The sequence below is a fragment of the Caenorhabditis briggsae genome (genome assembly GCF_000004555.2).
Source record: "Caenorhabditis briggsae complete genome, chrI, whole genome shotgun sequence".
Taxonomy (NCBI): domain Eukaryota; kingdom Metazoa; phylum Nematoda; class Chromadorea; order Rhabditida; family Rhabditidae; genus Caenorhabditis; species Caenorhabditis briggsae.
The window spans coordinates 14740839-14761917 of record NC_013489.2 but is presented as its reverse complement, the minus strand read 5'-3'; the positions used below and the strand labels follow the sequence as shown (position 1 = coordinate 14761917).

At 43.1% G+C, this 21079-nt stretch overlaps 3 protein-coding genes across 3 annotated transcripts; 2 read left to right on the top strand and 1 right to left on the bottom strand.

The window, feature by feature from the left end:
- Nucleotides 1–365: 365 nt before the first annotated feature.
- Nucleotides 366–2368, top strand: Cbr-set-10 (the record flags this gene model as incomplete). Its single annotated transcript, XM_045241565.1, has 6 exons — nt 366–684; nt 915–995; nt 1047–1270; nt 1623–1847; nt 1891–2132; nt 2182–2368. 6 exons carry the CDS (start codon nt 366–368, stop codon nt 2366–2368), a joined length of 1278 nt encoding a protein of 425 aa, XP_045096881.1.
- A 713-nt stretch (nt 2369–3081) lies between these two features.
- Nucleotides 3082–5644, bottom strand: CBG19731 (the record flags this gene model as incomplete). The annotated part of the gene is made up of 8 exons (XM_002640623.1): nt 3082–3182; nt 3228–3486; nt 4185–4436; nt 4486–4536; nt 4881–4962; nt 5024–5142; nt 5187–5321; nt 5537–5644. 8 exons carry the CDS (start codon nt 5642–5644, stop codon nt 3082–3084), a joined length of 1107 nt encoding a protein of 368 aa, XP_002640669.1.
- A 4180-nt stretch (nt 5645–9824) lies between these two features.
- On the top strand, nt 9825–19396 carry Cbr-unc-54 (the record flags this gene model as incomplete). Its single annotated transcript, XM_045241564.1, has 9 exons — nt 9825–9887; nt 10681–10809; nt 10859–10999; nt 12380–12898; nt 13339–14184; nt 14238–17903; nt 18049–18264; nt 18311–18535; nt 19187–19396. The coding sequence occupies 9 exons, from the start codon at nt 9825–9827 to the stop codon at nt 19394–19396; spliced, it is 6015 nt and encodes a 2004-aa protein (XP_045096882.1).
- Between the last annotated feature and the right edge of the window lie 1683 nt (nt 19397–21079).

Here is a 21079-nt window from a genome sequence, read left to right as displayed (position 1 = left end):
TAGGGGGCGTTTGAAGAGTTTCAGTAACAAATCCCTAATTTGATTTCCTCCTCTCCCTCTCTTCTTCTATCGATTTTTCTTTCTATTTCACCCAAAACCTACAGTAACCCTCTTTTTTTTGTAATTTTGACAAACGCGCTCTACCGTACCCCTCCTTCCTACAGTAACCATCCACTATCTTTCTTATTTTTGACAAACTCGCTCTACCGTACACCTCCTCCCTACCGTAACCATTTCTACCGTACTCCTCCTGCCTACCGGTACCATTTCTACCATACCCTACCGTAGATCTATTTGCTCTTATTTATTTTGACAAACTCGCTCTACCGTACCCCATCCTCCTACAGTAACCCTATTTCAGAAAAATGTACACAGTAGCCCGTGAGAAACCCCTCGCTGCCGTCCTCTCCCCAGAATTCCAGGACACCTACTGTGCGACGTGCTTCTCGGAAATCGATCCGAGCCATTTGGATTCAGAGATCCTCACATGCGACGATTGTACACAAGTGTCGTATTGCTCATTAAAGTGTCAGAGGAAGGACTGGAAGACCGTGCATCAGTTGGAATGCGAGATTTTGAGAGGAACAGCGCAAAATATGACAGTAACCATGAGGCTGTGCGTGAGAGTGCTTTTGAATACCATTGGAAACTCAAATGGACCGGATATCGATGCTCTGGAGACGAGTAAGTCATAGAAAAACAAAGAAAAAAGAGTTAGCCGTAGCGGGGATTGAACTTGCGGTGGTCGGCGTCACAGGCAGCAGCGCTAGGCACTACACCACGCGTGCAACAGAAAGAAAGGGGAGCGGTGGGCAACTAAATAGAGGATATGCTGCGCGGCGCGCCGCCGGCGAGTCGCTCGTCACCCGTTTTCAATGAAAAAATCGATTTTCTTTAAAAATTCCAAATTTCAGACTACAAAGAGTTTCGCTCCAGCCCGAAACACAATCAATTCCTCTCTGATATCCTCACCATTATCAAAGCTTCTGGACACAGTAAGGCCTTTTAGCCTATGAATTTGGCAGTAAAACCACAATTTCTTTCAGACATCTTCCCTGAATCAATGGACAACAACAAAATGATCGCAATCATTTGCAGTGTGTTGTGCAACTCGTTTGGAATAATCGCTGAAAAACGGGTGGAACCTATTGGAAGTGGAATGTATGTGGGGCTAGCCACGCACAATCATTCCTGTGCTTCTACTTGTCATGTGGTGTTTGATGGGAATCAGGCGGTGTTGAGGTCCAGGGACAGACAGTATTGTAAGAATGTAAGTCTTTTGTTTCTGCTATTTTCCTCTAAGAGCTTATATATCTCAATTCCCGTAAAAGATATCAAAAAGTTTTCAACTGATAAAATGTGTATCATTAAAAAAACAACATTTCATCAGTTGACAGCTTCTTGATATCTTTCAAAGGAACCGAGATAATGGAGTTCAAAGTTTACTATCTGCGTTTCCTCACCCACCCCAACAATTAGCGCTGCGCCACTCCCTTGTGTGCACCCACCACCACTTCTTTTCTATATGCACCTTGTGGCGCAATGGCTAACGCAGTTATTTTGGAATCTGACCCTCGCTGGTTCAACTCCTCTGGCGCCAATCTCTTTTTGCTTCTTTCCAGACCACAATATCCTATGTCTCTCGGATGCTACCCACTTTCGAACGTCAAAAATCCATCCGCAACGTCCACTTCATCACCTGCCGCTGTGAAATGTGCCTGAACGAGGATCTCGACTTGACTGGATTAGCTTCAAAGTGTCAAACCAGCAAGTGTCAGGGATTTGTCAAAGGTGCCAATGGATCATGTACTACTTGTGGGAAGCCAGCGATGATACCTTTTGAGCAGGTAAGTGCGCTCTATTGGACTCTTAGACATTTCAAAATTCCAGAGCACTCAATCAACCTCAAAGCTCCTGGATACCCTTGAAAATCTCCACAAATCACAGCAATTGGATACTGTACAAGAGTACAGACACCTTCAGAATCTTCAAGAAGAATACGGGCGGATTCTGGCGGACTGCAACGTGGCGATTCTACAACTAGATGAGCAATTGGCGTACTGTGCAAGTGAAATGAAGAATGTTCCAGAAGATATGGAATTAATTGCAATTAGAGGTGTTCAGCATTTTATGTAAGTGGACTAGAAATTTCCTGATGGCCTAGGAATTCAATATTTGCAGTTCTCGACTCGGAATAGGTGCTCCTGAAGTGACACGTCGTTTGTATATCGCTTGTAAATGTCTCTCACGTCTTCAAAAGTATTCTATGGACATCCCGAAACTCGCTGTCCAGTCTAGCTTGGAAAGTCATGGAGAGGACCATCCGATTTCGAAATTTTTGGCGGATTTGGTGGATGAGCCAGAATAGTTTTTTATTTGATCTAAATACTTGTTTCATGTGCAATACATATTTATGGTTTAAACTCTTTTTTCTTCTTGTGAGTTAATTAACTTTTAACGTTTAGAACACTTTTTTGAAAACCCAAATTCAAAGAAGCATCCCGAAGAAGTAGAGACATAAGATATTGTGATCTGCAAAGAAGCAAAAAGAGATTGGCGCCCGTGGGAATTGAACCAGAGAGTGTCAGATTCCAAAACAGCAACGTTAGCCTTTGCGCCACAAGGTGCACATAGGAGAAACAGTGGTGGTGGGCGTACACAAGGCGGTGGCGCGGCGCTCTCTAAAGGAAGCCTACCCACCAAAAACCATCCCAACTTTAAGCCCATATATCTCAGTTCCTTCAAAAGATATCAAAACGCTGTTAACTGATAAAATATTTATCATAATAACACCAGTATTTTATCAGTTGACAAAATTTTGATATCTTTCACAGGAATCGAGATACGTGAGCTCAAAGTTGATGCCTTGAATAACCTTCTATTAGAGGTAATACGGTAGTTGTAGTTGCACTTTTTGGATTCATTTGCATTTGAAAACTCTAAAAATCAGTTTGAAGAAAATCCAGAAATTCGAAAACGGATTTTGAGACTTTGGAAAATCGAAATTTTAAAAAGGAATTTCACACTTTATTCATTCACAAGACAATGGACATAAGGACACACAGACAGATAGACAGAGTTCTAAAATCCAAGTGGATTGCTGATAAAGTCCTCAACAGTGAAGTAGGGTGGCGCATTTGGATCGTAACCCTCTGCACTATCCTTGGTTGGAGTGGTAGCACCTACAAAAGATGACATCTGGACACACAGAAAAAAAAGAAACGAACCTTTCTTTCCGACAAACAACTTGGACAACTTCGCCACCTTGTTTTCCTTAGTTTTCTCCGATTCCCAGTGATAGAGATCGGACCATTTGTAGCCTGCGTTTATCATCACTTCCTCCAGCAGTTTGTACATTTTATCGTATTCGGGACGGTGATAAAATTGAGTGTTTCGGACGATTTTCACAAATTCCAACATTTGAACGGGGGACTTTGCGAAGAGATCCGAGTCTGGGCACACACGCTTCATGTTACCGATAACGTCCTGAAAAATCGATCCATAACTCGGCTTAAAATTTAGCTTAAAACATGAAATATATTTCAAAAGATTCCAAATTTTCCCTTCTACTCATATCTATCAAAAAAACCATATTAAAATTCGCCATTTCTATCTCAAAAACCGCCTAAAACTTGTCTAGAATTAAAAGTGGGCGGAGTCTGCCGACCACACAAAGTATAGTGGCCAGCGGAACCCGTGAGATGTCGGCCGCTTCTCGCTAGAAGCGTTAGAGATGGAAATTGAGGGTCTTAGAAGGTTTAAAACTGATTTATGGGACATTCGAGGGCGCTGATTTCAGAAATCAAATCAAAACTAGTATCTAAGTTTTCTAAGGTTCATAACTCGGCTCAAAATTGATCCTAGAACCTGAAACTTATTCCAAAAGATTCCAAATTTTCTCTTCTTCCCATATCTATCAAAAAGTCCTATCAAAATTTGCCATTTCTAGCTCAAAAGCAGCCATTTTCCCTATTGAGCTAGCTTCAAATCAAAAGTGGGCGGAGTCTGGCGACCGACCACACAAAGTATAGTGGCGCGCGAAACCCGGGAGATGTCGGCCACTTCTCTCTAGAAGCGTTATAGAGGGAAATTGAGGGTTTGAGAGGATTTAAAGCTTGTTTCTGGGGTTTTCGAGGGCGCTAAATTCAAAAAAGAGTGTTAGAACACAATAATTTCACGATTACCTTCTCATCCACATCTTCCCATGGCAATTGGCATCTCAACTCGGCCAACATGTATACCAACGACCATAAATCGTCAACACGTCCCTGTTCGTAACGATCGTGCATGGCCACTGAGCAATAACGGGCGGTACCGCGGAACAGGGCCTTCTCACGAGGACGACGCATTTTCTTTCCGTCCTGCTTCTCTGTGATGTACTGACGAGCCAATCCAAAGTCTAGAACCAAGAAGAAACGCTCATCACTCGAACCCTTCTGAAAACAAAATAAATAAGTACGGTAGAGCGAGTTTTGCAAGACTCACATATCCCAATGCCACGTTAGCAGGTTTTAGGTCGCGATGGAGGTAGCCAATCTGGAATTTTGATTTATCTCGGTTCTCGTAAAAGATATAAAACAGTAGTAAACTAGCAAAATGTTTTTGATGTTATCATAGATACTTTGTTAATTAACCACTTTTTGATATCTTTTACAGGAGCCAAGATATAGGAGCTCAAAGTTGTCAAACCTCCCGAGGAAGGATGGAGGGGGCCTGTCCCATTAAGACATTTTATCTCATTCTATATGAAAAATATCAAAAAGTAGTCAACTAACGAAATATTTTTCATTTTATAATAAACATTTTATTAATTGACCACTTTTTAATATCGCTTACAGGAACCGAGATATAGGAGCTTAAAGTTTAACACCACTACTCACGTCATGAAGCTGCTTGATCCCAAACAAAACACAGATCCCAATTCTCACTTGACTAGAGACATTCAAGTACGGTCCATGCTTCCTAAAAGCAAAAACAATTTAATTTATCCTTGGATTACTGTAGCTTTCTTGGGTTACTGTACCTGACAATCGAGTCCAAACTCTCTCCCAACAGAGTCATCACCATGTACGAGTACTCCTTCTTCTTCCCACTAGCCACACACCTTGCCACGTGTTTCTTCGACTTCATTAGAGTCAGAACCTATTAAAACATAATGTTGAGGTAGTTCAGTAGAGCGCATTTACCTGAACTTCCATTTTAAGGACGTTTCCGCTATCTGTAGCTGCAAATTCCACTTTCATCGCATATGGGCTCTTGTCTTCAGTATCCTCCACTTTGTACACTGATCCGCAACCGCCTTCTCCGAGTTTGTGGGTTATCTGGAATTTTTGGAATTTTGATAATTGTGATTTGCTAGGACTGTCATGACAGCATCTGTGAGCCGCTCGTTACCGCGCGACTCAACCTTTCTATACGCCTTGCGACTTTTTTCTCTCTATCGGCCTCGGTGGCGCAGCCGGCAGCGCGCCTGCTTGTCGTTTCAACCCATTTTGGTTCGATTCCCACCAGCGCCAATATCTTTTTAGAAACCAACCTTATACTTTTTGCCAACAATCGTTCCAATTGGTAGGTTTACAACCTGTGGTGGAGCCTTTTTTTCCTGATCATTTGGCGCCTCCAAAGCAGCTGATTCATCCGGCATGTTTTATTTCAATTTATTTTTTAGAGTCAAGTCTCCAAATGCCTAATGTTCTCTTGAGGAATGGTGGATGTCCTGGAGGAGATCTAACTGAGTGGAGGGTGGCATCTTTTTTTGGTGCCTAGGGGAAATTAGATTGGGTTAAAAGGGGAAGCACGTAATTTTTGAGAGTTTGTGGAATTTAGATGTTCAGGGGTTACGGTAGCTTTCAAGCTAAATTCGATGAGTTGCAAGTATCACTGGATTGCTCATATCCAAAGTTTCCGGGTTTCCTTTATCCCAAGTTTCAGTCCCCAAAATATTTTGAACCCAAAGTTTCTGAATTTTCCATAAATCCGAATTTCTGAAAAAAATCGGTTCCATCTCTTCCAGTATTTCATCCAGACAATCCAATAGATGATATAATATGTGTTGGAAGTGTCTTTTTTCTCTCTTCTATTATTACACAAACCGAGAGAAGGAGTGAAAATCCAATGGCATTCATTAGGGAGAAAAGATACGAAATGAGGAAAAAGAAGAAATGTCTGTGTGTGTTTTTGTGTATTTTTTGAGTGATGAGCAATGGGAACACAGTGGGAAATTGTAGATTCAAAAATGACCTTGAAAATAAGAAACAATCCAAATAAGCCTAAATATAATAATCTTGAAATTTAACCTCGTTTATCTAGGTTCCCAAGGCAGACCCAAATAAATTAAAAACTATAAAAATGTAGAAAGTTGAATTCTCTACATTTTTGCAATTGCAAACTTTTTCCTAGCTACAGTACTTTTTGAGTTATGCGCCTTTAAAGTTAGCGTACCCGGCGCGCCGTCTTACCCCTGTGGGGAAGGCGGCGGCGAGGAAGAAGGCGTATAACTCGAAAACTACTGTAGCAATCAAAAAATTGTAAAAAACAAAAACATAGAAAATTCAATTATCTACATTTCTGTTTTTATTTTGTTTTCTTAGCTACAGTGGTTTCTGAGTTATGCGTCTTTAAAGTTAGCGTGCTCTGCGTGCGCGCCCTCACACCCCACCCCCATAGGGGGAGCGGCGGCGAGGAAGAGTAGCTAAACTTTAAAGGCACATAACTCAAAAACTACTGTAGCAATGGAAAAGATGTAAATTACAAAAACGTAGAAAATAGAATTCCAATTGTTTTTGTGATTGCAAACTTTTGCCTAGCTACAGTAGTTTTTGAGTTATGCGTTTTTAAATTTGTAAGTCTAACTTCAACTTAGAGCTAATTAATCTCGGTTCCTAGTGAAGATACAAAAAATTTGACAACTGATGAAATGTGTAAAATTTTGTATTACATATTGATGAATTTTTAATTTTTTGCTAGCTTTTCTAAAAGACGAGATAGCTTTGAAGTCACCATGCCGAGGCTACCGTAAGCACTGTGTCCCGGAGGCCTCCTTACCTTTCAACTTTGTGCTAATTTATCTCGGTTCCTGGGAAAGATATCAAAAAGTTGTAAGCTAATAAAATGTTGCTAATTTTGTGATAAAAATTTTATCAGTTGACTACTTTTTGATATCTTTCACACAAAATGAGATATATAGACTCAAAGATAGGTTGCCGCTTCTATTAGAATGCCTACGTTTGGGATCTTCCGAGACATCTGCCGTTTTTTGACCTGACAAACCCAAACTGATTATGTTTTGATCTTCCTCTTATCATGGAACAGCTGCCATCATATATCCCGGAAGCTTTTTCAATCCAACTGACCCTTGGCTTATTACAATCAAACATTTTCTTCTATCTCCAGCCAAAAAAACATTTCTCCCGGTCCCCAATTTTCCAACTCATGCTTCTTCTTCTCCCTCCGGAAAAGAGTTTTGTGTCGAACCTACAACTCTTTTGCCGCCGATCCCACATGCCTTCGGGATACCCAAAACGAAATAGTGCAGGAATCGCAGAGACGTCAGACACCGAGCCAGTTGTTACTTCTCTGGCAACTCTCTCTCTGATTTGAATGCTATTTTGTTCGGGTTTTGCCAACTCCTTCTTACACAGTTTGAATCGGGAAAATCAGAAAGAAAGAGATGAAGAAGAGCAAGGAGAAGAGGGGGGGGGGGGAATTGTTTTCGTGGAGATAGATGCTCAAGGATAGAAAATGTTTGAAAAGAAGAAGACTATCCAGTTACATCATTATCATCACATACTATCATCACAATGATTTATGAGCTTTTAGAAGACAGAGATACGTGGCAAAAAATGATGAATGTACTTGTAAGAAGTTCAAGAAAACAACTTGATTTGCTTTATATAAAGAATTTTATACCATTCTAATCCACTTGAAATTTCCTACAAAACTAGCCAACAATCAAATTTCTAGCAAAATTTTGAATCGAGTTATGCGCCTTTAAAGTTTGGCGAGAACGCAGAGAAACGAGAGTGTCTGCATCGCTCACCCCAAGCCGAAGAAAATTGAGTTCCAAGTAATAAATTTTCAGAAAATTTATTATTTTATATTCATCAAGTTTTCCCCTTCAAAACAATAAAAATCACTAAAAACGGACCATTTTGAGCTGAGATACAGGGCAGAGACGCAGACACTCTCGTTTCTCTGCGCTCTCGCCAAACTTTAAAGGCGCATAACTCGCACCGAAATTTAGCTAGAACATTGATTTTTGGCTAGATTTGTGGGAATTTTTAAGAGGGTCATAATGATATAACATTTAATTAAAAATTTGTCACAATAAACCAAATTGACTACCGGATTGCAGAGAACCTAACACTTTCTTTGGTTCAACCCTAATTATTTCGGCTCCTGAAAATGATAAAGTGAAATAATCAATTGGTGAAATGTGTGAAATTTAATTTTCTATATTTTTCTATTTTATACTTTCTTGATATCTCTATTAGAAGTTGAAATAATTGGGTTCTAACTAGCCAACTCCAACGTTACAGGGCCATTCTCATTATTACACGGAAGCCCAAGTAATAAGTGCACTTTAAGCACAATTATCTCGGTTCCTAAAGAAGATATCAAAAAGTTATTAAGTGATAAAATATTTATCATAATATCAGAAACATTTCATCAGTTGACAGATTTCTGATATCTCTCATAGGAACCGAGATGACGGGCTCAACATGCGCAATATAGAATTTCAGATCACCCCATTAAGTGTCACTTGGAAAAAAAAACCACACCACTTTTTTCACTCTTCCGAGTTGTTCCATCTTTATCTCATTCCATTGTAAACTTATGTTACACAGCAAAAAACACACAACAAGTCAACTCGTCTTCTTCTTCTTCTGTTATCTGGCGCAATTGGGATAAATATTGAAGGATAAGAAGAAGAAGAAGAGGAATTTCTGACCTGCCAACTGACTCGGAAGAAATTCCAGACATTCAGAACATTTGTAGCTGCTACTTGGAACAGAAAATTCTGGAACAATAATAATAGATGATGATAATACGGAACTTGCAGAAATTTCAGAGTGACACTAGCGTTAAGCTCGTGTATCTCGATTATTGTAGAAAATATCAAAATTTTGATAACTAGTAAAATGTTGCTGATATTATGATAAATATTTTATCAATTAACAGTTTTTTGATATCTTTCACAGGAGCCGAGAAAACCTCGCTTAAAGTTAAAGTCAGAATCATAACTCAAAAACTAATGTAGCTAGAAAAAAGTGGAATCGAAGCTTCTACTTCAATATTGACAAATCTAAATTCATTTTTTAAAGTCTGGGAAGCTTGTATGAAGTTTAGAATTCCTGAAATTCAAGAATAGCATCCCTCCTGATTTCCAAGACTCCAGATGTCCTTGTTCTTCTTCACACCTTCCAGAATTTGCACTTTAAACTCTTCTATCTGACCTGTATTCCCTGTGCTCTCTCTCCCCCTCTAAGCCAAGATCCTTTTTTTCATCTCCCATCCCATCCCATCCCGATGTCTCTGGAACCCTCCACACCAGGCGTAGGCGTCTCCCGTCTCTCTAGTAGTTCCCGGGATCTCGGGAAGAAGAAGCATCTCGGCACAGAAGCCAACACACACACACACACACAAACACAGCTTTACACCTCATATCAGAAGAAGCAAAAAAGTGGGCGTGGCCTGCGGGTGCCAAGAAGAAGATGCTCCTCGGAGGCTGCCGATACTCATCACTCGCATCGTCAACCTCGACTAAAGGGAGCACCGATATTAGTTGAGCGTCTTCGAAAAGCAATTCGAAGCGAGAATCAATAATGGAGCACGAGAAGGATCCAGGATGGCAATATCTCCGCCGCTCGAGAGAGCAAATTTTGGAGGTTAGTTGCTCTTTTTTTAAGAACTAAAAAAAAAATTCTAGACTCTTCTAGATCCTTCTAGATCCCTCTAGATTGCTCAGCTTTAAATTTTTTCCTTTTATAAATGCTGCATTTTTCAGTTTTTCCAGAAGTTTTAGATCTCATTTCCCGCCATGAATTCGAAAATTTTTAATCAAAATTTTAATTCATTTGTCCTAGATTTTCAAATTGCTCATCCATAAATTTTGATCATTCCAGAACTATGACATTTCTTGGAATTACAAGTAGTCCAATTCCCTACCTACAGTAATCCTTAAATATTGTATTCTTTTTGAGAATTTGAATAGTCCATCTTGCTCCATATTTCAGATTTTTGGAATTATTCGATTTTTGCTAATTTCCAGTAATTTGAAATTTTATGATCTATCCAAAATTTATGATCTACCTGAATTTTACTTTTTTGAATTTCCATTTTTTCTATTCGTAACTTCTGAATTCCACATTCTTCTAGACACTTCTAGGTCATCATAGATCCTTCTAGATCCTACTAGATCCTGCTAGATCCTCCTGGATCCTTCTAGATCTTTCCAGATTCTTCTAGGTTCTTCTACGGGTTCATAGATCCTTCTAGATCCTTCTAGGACCTTTAGATTTCTAGATTCTACTGGATCCTTCTAGATCCTTCTAGATTCTTCTAGAGGCTCATAGATCCATCTAGATCGTTCTAGATTCGCCTTGGCCTTTCTAGACCCTTCCAGATCCTTCTAGATCCTCCCAAACTCCCTGAACCCCCTAAAAATCCCAATTCTTCCAGGACCAATCCAAGCCATATGACTCCAAGAAGAACTGCTGGATTCCAGATCCAGAGGAGGGATATCTCGCCGGAGAGATCACCGCCACCAAGGGAGACCAGGTCACCATTGTCACCGCTCGCGGAAATGAGGTACAGTAATCCCTTCTGGAATAAAACATTTGAAATTAAAAGCTTTTAGGTGACCCTCAAGAAGGAGTTGGTCCAAGAGATGAACCCTCCAAAGTTCGAGAAGACCGAGGACATGTCCAACTTGACTTTCCTCAACGACGCCTCCGTCTTGCACAACTTGAGATCTCGTTATGCTGCTATGCTTATCTACGTGAGTTAATTGGAGGGATAATTAGGGGGTGATTAGGGGATACTGTACCTTGTCTAGTTCCAAAGTTCCAGGCAACCCAAAAAAAAGAAGTTAAAAGTTCAGAATTCATAACTTTTAACTTTGAGCCCTTATATCTCGGTTCCTGTAAAAGATATCAAAAAGTTGTCAACTAACAAATTGTTTATAAAAATGTCACCTATATTTTATTAGTTGACACATTTTTGATATCTCTTATAGGAGCAAAGATAATTAGGCTCAAAGTTAAGCTAGCTCCTAGAGTCTGAATCCCGAATTTCAGTATATTTTTTGTAGCTCCAGAATCAGCTTCCCTCAAAAACTCTTAATTTCCTAGACCTTCTTCTTTTTCTATAAAATCTTTTCCTATCTCTTTGAGTTCTTCCCGGGCGGCTCCTTCTTCTTCTTCTTCTTCGTCTCATCAATTGAGTGGGAAGGAAGACTCTGCGTCTCTTCTTCTCTATACTCTCTCTCTCTCTCTTTTCGAGATATTACACTGTAAAAAGAAGAAGAAGAAGAAGACGAAGCTCTTGCTCCAATGGCATCAGGAGATATTGAGAAGAAGAGGAGGAGGATGTTTTTCCTAGAAAAAAAGAAGAAGAAGAAATGTTTAGTCTTTGAGAATTTGCTCGCCGGGAGTTTGAAGATCCTCCCGGGAGAGGGAAGGGACCAAAGGAAACAAAACGAAGGGATCAGAAAATTCTGAAAATCTGAAAGTTCTGAAAAATTGGAGAATCATTGGAATCGAATTTCAAAAAAATATATGCATATACCGTACCCACGAACTTTGGGCTCATATATCTCGATTACTGTAAAAGATATCAAAAAGTGTTCAATTGATAAAATGTTAATCATAATATCAGCAACAATTTATCAATTGACAGCTTTTAGATATCTTTCACAGAAACAGAGATATATAAACTGAAAGTTGAGATACAGCTAAGTTGCGATTGGAGGGTGAGAGACGCAGGCGTTCTCGCTTCTCTGCACTCTCACCAAATTTAAAGACGCATAATTTTATATCAATCTGACCCACTTGAAATTTCCTACAAAACTAGCTAAAAATCAATATTCTAGCCACATTTTGAAGCGAGTTATGCGTCTTTAAAGTTTGGCAAGAGCGCAGAGAAACGAGAGTGTCTGCGTCTCTGCCCTTTAACTGTATCTCTGCTCAAAATGGTCCATTTTGAATGATTTTAAGTTAGTTTTAGAGGGGAAAACATGAAGAATTAGAAACACATATAATTTTATTGAAAAAGTTGATGGGAATCTGAAAATCTGGGATTCTGAAAATCCGAAACATTTCAAAACTTAACATTCTGAAATTTTGAGCCATCTATAATAGTTTTACCTTTCGAGATTTAGAAATATGAAAACACAAACTACAAACTACAAACTACAAAACTATACCAAATCCCTTATTTTAGACCTACTCCGGACTCTTTTGCGTCGTCATCAACCCATACAAGCGTCTTCCAATCTACACCGACTCGGTCGCCCGTATGTTCATGGGAAAGAGAAAGACCGAGATGCCACCACACTTGTTCGCCGTCTCCGACGAGGCCTACCGTAACATGCTCCAAGACCACGAGAATCAGTCTATGCTCATTACCGGAGAATCCGGAGCCGGAAAGACTGAGAACACCAAGAAGGTTATTGCCTACTTCGCGTCCGTCGGAGCCTCCCAACAGGAAGGAGGCGCCGATGCCGATCCATCGAAGAAGAAGGTCACCCTTGAGGACCAGATCGTCCAGACCAACCCAGTGTTGGAGGCCTTCGGAAACGCCAAGACTGTCCGTAACAACAACTCTTCCCGTTTCGGAAAGTTCATCCGTATCCACTTCTCCAAGCACGGACGTCTCGCTTCTTGCGATATCGAGCATTGTGAGTTTTCTAGATCCTTCTAGACGCTTCTAGACATCTCTGGATCCTTATAAATCTTTCTAGATCCTTTTAGATCCTTCTAGATCTTTCTAAATAGTTTTAAGCCCTTTCGGATCCTTCTAGATCTTTTCAGATCCTTCTAGACCCTTCTAGATCCATCTAGACTCCTCTTAGATCCTTCTAGACCATTCTAGATCCATCTAGACTCCTCTTAGATCCTTCTAGACCCCCTTCTAGATCTTTTCAGACTCCTCTTAGATCCTTCTAGACCCTTCTAGGTCCTTGTAGATCCTTCTAGACTCTTCTAGATCTTCCTAGATTCTTTTAGAAATCTTCTAGAGGCGGCTAGATTTACCTAGATTCTGCTAGATCGTTCCAAATTCTTTTAGACTCTACTAGGATTCTTCTAGATCATTCTAGACCCTACTAGATCCTTTTAGATCCTTCTAGAGCTTTCTAGATCTCTTAAAATAGAATGTTTCATCAAATTAAATTTTCCAGACTTGCTCGAGAAATCTCGTGTGATCCGTCAAGCTCCAGGAGAGCGTTGCTACCACATCTTCTACCAAATCTACTCTGACTTCCGTCCAGAGCTCAAGAAGGAGCTCCTCCTCGACCTGCCAATCAAGGACTACTGGTTCGTCGCCCAGGCTGAGTTGACCATTGACGGAATCAACGACGTCGAGGAGTTCCAGCTCACCGACGAGGCTTTCGACATCCTCAACTTCTCTGCCACCGAGAAGCAAGACTGCTACCGTCTCATGTCCGCTCTCATGCACATGGGTAACATGAAGTTCAAACAACGTCCACGTGAAGAGCAAGCCGAGCCAGATGGTACCGATGAGGCCGAGAAGGCGTCCGCCATGTACGGAGTCAGCGCCGAGGACTTCCTCAAGGCTTTGACCAAGCCACGTGTCAAGGTCGGAACCGAATGGGTGTCCAAGGGACAGAACTGCGAACAAGTCACCTGGGCAGTCGGAGCCATGGCCAAGGGTCTCTACTCCCGAGTCTTCAACTGGCTCGTCAAGAAGTGTAACCTCACCCTGGATCAGAAGGGAATCGACCGTGACTTCTTCATCGGAGTACTCGATATCGCCGGATTCGAAATCTTCGACTTCAACTCCTTCGAACAGTTGTGGATCAACTTCGTAAACGAGAAGCTCCAGCAATTCTTCAACCATCACATGTTCGTCCTCGAGCAGGAAGAATACGCCCGTGAGGGTATCCAATGGACCTTCATCGATTTCGGTCTCGATCTCCAAGCTTGTATCGAGCTTATTGAGAAGGTTAGTCTTATTTTCTATTCCTGACCCCCCCCCTTAAACTCCTATGTTTCCAGCCACTCGGTATCATCTCCATGCTCGATGAAGAGTGTATCGTACCAAAGGCTACTGACTTGACCTTGGCCTCCAAGCTCGTCGACCAGCATCTTGGCAAACATCCAAACTTCGAGAAGCCAAAGCCACCAAAGGGAAAGCAAGGAGAGGCTCACTTCGCCATGCGTCACTACGCCGGAACTGTCCGTTACAACTGCTTGAACTGGCTCGAGAAGAACAAGGATCCACTCAACGACACCGTCGTCTCCTGCATGAAGGCTTCCAAGCAGAACGATCTCCTCGTCGAGATCTGGCAAGACTACACCACCCAGGAGGAGGCTGCCGCCAAGGCCAAGGAGGGCGGTGGCGGTGGAAAGAAGAAGGGAAAGTCCGGATCCTTCATGACCGTCTCTATGCTCTACAGAGAGTCGTTGAACAACTTGATGACTATGCTCAACAAGACCCATCCACATTTCATCCGTTGCATCATTCCAAACGAGAAGAAGCAGTCTGGTATGATCGACGCCGCTTTGGTTCTCAACCAGCTTACCTGCAACGGAGTGTTGGAAGGAATCAGAATTTGCAGAAAGGGATTCCCCAACAGAACCCTCCATCCAGACTTCGTCCAGCGTTACGCTATCCTCGCCGCCAAGGAGGCCAAGTCCGATGACGACAAGAAGAAGTGCGCTGAAGCCATCATGTCGAAGCTCGTCAACGACGGATCCCTCAACGAGGAGATGTTCCGTATCGGTCTCACCAAGGTCTTCTTCAAGGCCGGAGTTCTTGCCCATCTTGAAGACATCCGTGACGAGAAGCTCGCCATCATCCTCACCGGATTCCAAGCCCAGATCAGATGGCACTTGGGTCTCAAGGAACGCAAGCGTCGCATGGAACAACGCGCCGGACTCCTCATCGTCCAACGCAACGTTCGTTCGTGGTGCACCCTCCGTACCTGGGAGTGGTTCAAGCTCTACGGAAAGGTCAAGCCAATGCTCAAGGCCGGAAAGGAGGCCGAGGAGCTCGAGAAGATCAACGACAAGGTGAAGGCTCTCGAGGAGTCGCTCGCCAAGGAGGAGAAGCTTCGCAAGGAGTTGGAGGAGTCGTCCGCCAAGCTCGTCGAGGAGAAGACTTCTCTCTTCACCAACTTGGAATCCACCAAGACTCAACTCTCCGACGCCGAGGAGAGACTCGCCAAGCTCGAGGCTCAGCAGAAGGATGCCACCAAGCAACTCGCCGAGCTCAACGATCAACTCGCCGACAACGAGGACCGCACCGCTGATGTTCAGCGCGCCAAGAAGAAGGTCGAAGCTGAGGTTGAGGCTTTGAAGAAGCAGATCCAAGATTTGGAGATGTCACTCCGCAAGGCCGAGTCTGAGAAGCAATCCAAGGATCACCAAATCAGATCTCTCCAGGATGAGATGCAACAACAAGACGAGGCTATCGCCAAGCTCAACAAGGAGAAGAAGCATCAAGAGGAGATCAACCGTAAGCTCATGGAGGATCTTCAGTCCGAGGAGGACAAGGGCAACCACCAGAACAAGATCAAGGCCAAGCTCGAGCAGACTCTTGATGACCTCGAGGACTCCCTTGAGCGTGAGAAGAGAGCTCGTGCCGATCTCGACAAGCAGAAGAGAAAGGTCGAGGGAGAGCTCAAGATCGCTCAGGAGAACATCGACGAGTCTGGACGTCAACGTCACGATTTGGAAAACAACTTGAAGAAGAAGGAGTCGGAACTTCACTCGGTCTCCTCCAGACTCGAGGACGAACAAGCTCTCGTCTCCAAACTTCAACGCCAGATCAAGGATGGACAGAGCCGTATCTCTGAGCTCGAGGAGGAACTCGAGAACGAGCGTCAATCCCGCTCCAAGGCCGACCGCGCCAAGTCCGATCTTCAACGCGAGTTGGAAGAGCTCGGAGAGAAGCTCGACGAGCAAGGAGGAGCCACCGCCGCTCAGGTTGAGGTCAACAAGAAGCGTGAGGCTGAACTCGCCAAGCTCCGCAGAGACTTGGAAGAGGCCAACATGAACCACGAGAACCAATTGGCTGGACTCCGCAAGAAGCACACCGACGCTGTTGCTGAGCTCACCGATCAACTCGACCAGCTCAACAAGGCCAAGGCCAAGGTTGAGAAGGATAAGGCTCAAGCTGTCCGTGACGCTGAGGATCTTGCTGCTCAACTCGACCAGGAGACCTCTGCCAAGCTCAACAACGAGAAGCTCGCCAAGCAATTCGAGCTCCAACTCACCGAGCTCCAATCCAAGGCTGATGAGCAATCTCGTCAACTCCAAGACTTCACTTCTCTCAAGGGACGTCTTCACTCCGAGAACGGAGACCTCGTCCGTCAACTCGAGGATGCCGAATCTCAAGTGAACCAACTCACCAGACTGAAGTCTCAACTCACCTCCCAACTCGAGGAGGCTCGCCGCACCGCCGATGAGGAGGCTCGTGAGCGTCAAACCGTCGCCGCCCAGGCCAAGAACTACCAACACGAAGCCGAGCAACTCCAGGAGTCGCTCGAGGAGGAGATCGAAGGAAAGAACGAGATCCTCAGACAACTCTCCAAGGCCAACGCCGACATCCAACAATGGAAGGCCCGTTTCGAGGGAGAAGGACTTCTCAAGGCAGACGAACTCGAGGATGCCAAGAGACGTCAAGCCCAGAAGATCAACGAGCTTCAGGAGGCTCTCGATGCTGCCAACTCCAAGATCGCCTCCCTTGAGAAGACCAAGTCCCGCCTTGTCGGAGACTTGGACGACGCTCAAGTCGATGTTGAGAGAGCCAACGGAGTCGCTTCGGCTCTTGAGAAGAAGCAGAAGGGCTTCGACAAGATCATCGACGAATGGAGAAAGAAGACCGACGACTTGGCCGCCGAGCTTGATGGAGCTCAACGCGACCTCCGCAACACCTCCACCGACCTCTTCAAGGCCAAGAACGCCCAAGAGGAGCTCGCCGAGGTTGTCGAGGGACTCCGTCGTGAGAACAAGAGCTTGAGCCAAGAGATCAAGGATCTCACCGATCAACTTGGAGAGGGAGGACGCTCCGTCCACGAGATGCAAAAGATCATCCGCCGTCTTGAGATCGAGAAGGAGGAACTTCAACACGCTTTGGACGAGGCCGAGGCTGCCCTCGAGGCCGAGGAAAGCAAGGTGCTCCGCGCCCAAGTCGAGGTCTCCCAGATCCGTTCCGAAATCGAGAAGCGCATCCAGGAGAAGGAGGAAGAGTTCGAGAACACCAGAAAGAACCACGCCCGTGCCCTCGAGTCGATGCAAGCTTCCCTCGAGACCGAAGCCAAAGGAAAGGCCGAACTTCTCCGCGTCAAGAAGAAGCTCGAGGCTGACATCAACGAGCTCGAGATTGCCCTGGACCACGCCAACAAGGCAAACGCCGACGCCCAGAAGAATTTGAAGAGATACCAGGAGCAAGTCCGCGAGTTGCAATTGCAAGTCGAGGAGGAGCAACGCAACGGAGCCGACACCCGTGAGCAATTCTTCAACGCCGAGAAGCGTGCCACTCTTCTGCAATCCGAGAAGGAGGAGCTCTTGGTTGCCAACGAGGCCGCCGAGAGAGCCCGCAAGCAAGCCGAGTACGAAGCCGCCGATGCCCGTGACCAAGCCAACGAAGCCAACGCTCAAGTGTCCAGCTTGACTTCTGCCAAGAGAAAGCTCGAGGGAGAGATCCAAGCCATCCATGTGAGTTTAGAATCCCTTCAGATCTAGATAGATACCTCTTAGCTAGATATAGCCAGATTCCTATATCCCGATCATAGAAAGACAGGAATTCTTAATTCTAGACTTCTAGATCTGCCTAGCTATCTTTAAACATCATATATTCCAGGCCGACCTCGACGAGACCCTCAACGAGTACAAGGCCGCCGAGGAGAGATCCAAGAAGGCCGTCGCCGACGCCACCAGACTCGCCGAGGAGCTCCGTCAAGAGCAAGAGCACTCTCAACACGTCGACCGTCTTCGCAAGGGACTTGAGCAACAGCTCAAGGAGATCCAAGTCCGTCTCGATGAGGCCGAAGCCGCCGCTCTCAAGGGAGGAAAGAAGGTAAGGATTCTAGAACCTTCACTAATCCTAAAACAACGTCTTCTAGGTCATCGCCAAGCTCGAGCAACGCGTTCGCGAGCTCGAATCCGAGTTGGACGGAGAACAACGCCGCTTCCAGGACGCCAACAAGAACTTGGGACGTGCCGATAGACGTGTGCGCGAGCTTCAATTCCAGGTTGATGAGGACAAGAAGAACTTCGAACGTCTCCAGGATCTCATTGACAAGCTCCAACAGAAGTTGAAGACCCAGAAGAAGCAAGTCGAGGAAGCTGTAAGTCTTGGGAGTAAAGACTCGGGCCCATATATCTCATTTACTGTGAGAGATATCAAAAAGTTGTCAACTAACAAAATGTTCATCACATTATCAGAAACATTTTATCAGTTAACCACTTTTTGATATCTTTTGAAGGAATTGAGATATATGAGCTCAAAGTAGGTGATGTTCTATCAAAGCAGTAGAGGTACCGTAAACCCTCTAATGGAGCGCCCCTAAGCCGTCAAAGTTGAGCTCATGTATCTCATTTCCTGTAAAAGATATCAAAAAGTGGTCAACTAATAAAATGTTTATCATCATATCAGCTACATTTTTGTAATTTATAAATTCCTAATATCTCTCACAGGAACTTTGATATATAAGCTTAAAGTTGGCTAAAACTCTTCGCGGTTTTGGCCCGCTCGTAGTCCGTTTGGGGCCCGTTCGCAATTATGAACAATAGGGGGACCTGGAAAATTGAAATTTTACAAAATTTGAGTTCAACATGACAAGATTCAATTTGACCCAGACCCTCACAATGATTCTCTCCTTCACCTAATCCGATTTTGACTTCGGATTAGGTAAAGGATGAGCTTAAATTGCCCAATAATCTCCAGATGGCCTCCTCCTCTTTCACCTAAAACCTATACGAAATTCAAATATTTCCAGGAGGAACTCGCCAACTTGAACCTCCAAAAGTACAAGCAACTCACCCATCAACTCGAGGACGCCGAGGAGCGTGCCGATCAAGCCGAGAACTCGCTCTCCAAGATGCGCTCAAAGTCTCGTGCCTCCGCCTCGGTTGCTCCAGGACTCCAGAGCTCCGCATCGGCCGCCGTCATCAGATCTCCATCGCGCGCCCGTGCTTCTGACTTCTAAATCCATATCCTCCAGGAAGTCCCCTTATCTACATGCTCTTTCTTCCCCTGTGCTCCCTAATTGTTATCTTTTGACCCCCACATCCAAAAAAAGCAACTTCTCTTATAAAATTCTTCTTGTTTTTAGACCCTTTTTTGCAATGGAATTGTGTAGAAACTACCTTTTTTGAGACTATAGAATTTGTAATAAATCGAAAAATCGCTATTTTTGTGCTCCCTCCCCTTCATTAATAATAATTCTATGATCCGAAAAAAAACTCTCTCTACGCAATGTTCTGTGTGTACATCATCTTCTTATGGTTCCATCTTTTTTCCATTTTTACTGATAAAGTCAAATGCTCTGAAAACAAAAAGAATTGAAGGAAAAAAGGACTATTTGTCCAGATATTTGAAAAAGTGGATTTTGAAAGTAAAAGCGTTTGAAGTGACCTAGAAATTTGATCTAGAAATTCGCACTCTAAAAGGATGACCCCACTAACTTTTAACTTTGAGCCAGTTGCATTTTTGAGCTCAAATATCTCCGTTGCTATAAAAGATATTTAGATGCTACAAACTACAAAAATGTTACTGATAATATGAAAAACATTTTGTTAGTTGACTAATTTTTTATATCTCCCCTAGAAAATGAGATATGGGAGCTTAAAATTGATAGCTTATGTGCGCTCTAGAGCGCTCTCTTTGGTATCGCGCTTTGAACTTAATTATCTCGGCTCCTATGAGAGATACAAAAAATTTGTCAACTGATAAAATGTTTATCATATTATCACCATTATTTTCATAGCTTGCACCTTTTTGCTATCTTTTACAGGAAATGAGATAATTAAGCTCAAAGTTGACTTCTTAACGGCGCTCTAGTAGCCCACCATTTACATTCACTTTGAGCTCTATTATCTTAGCTCCCATTCAAGATATCAAAAATTGGTCAACTAATAAAATGTTTGTCATAATATCAGCTACATTTTTATAGTCAAACGCTTTTTGTTAATTTCTACACAAATTGAGATAATTGAGCTCAAAGTTGAACGTTAGAGGGGTCATTCGATTAGTTTACGGTATACATATAGTAGCGCTCTAAATTTAAAGCAGTTACGATGTTCCAATTTTTACGTCTTCTGCCGCCCCAATGTTTGCTAACAAAGCTAAAATATCTAAACAATAGATATCAGATGTTTATTTGCATCCCATCTATCTCATATTCAGGTATCCGTAAACACTGTTCCCAAGCTAACCGTCAACTTTGAGCTTATTTATCTCAATTCCTATAATAGATATTAAACATCTGTAAACTGATAAAATGTTTGTCATAACAACAGCTACATTTTTAAAGTTTGCAACTTCTTGATATCTCTCACAGAAAATGAGATAATTGAGATCAAAGTTGACTGTTCGGGTGGAAGAGGGACTGCGTCTACCAACTTTGAGTCGAATTATCTCGGTTCCTGTAAAAGATATCAAAAAGTGGTCAACTGATAAAATGTTTATCACAATATCAGTTATATTTTTATTGCTTACAACTTTTTGATATCTCTCACAGAAATCGAGATAACTAGGCTCAAATACAACTATACTGTATTACGTGACATCTTCCACAGTCGTCGATCCGAACAGCTGCTACCCTCAAAAATTTTCCGGTCCACCACCTCTTTTATTTTCACATTTCATCTATCTGTTCTCCTATTACATA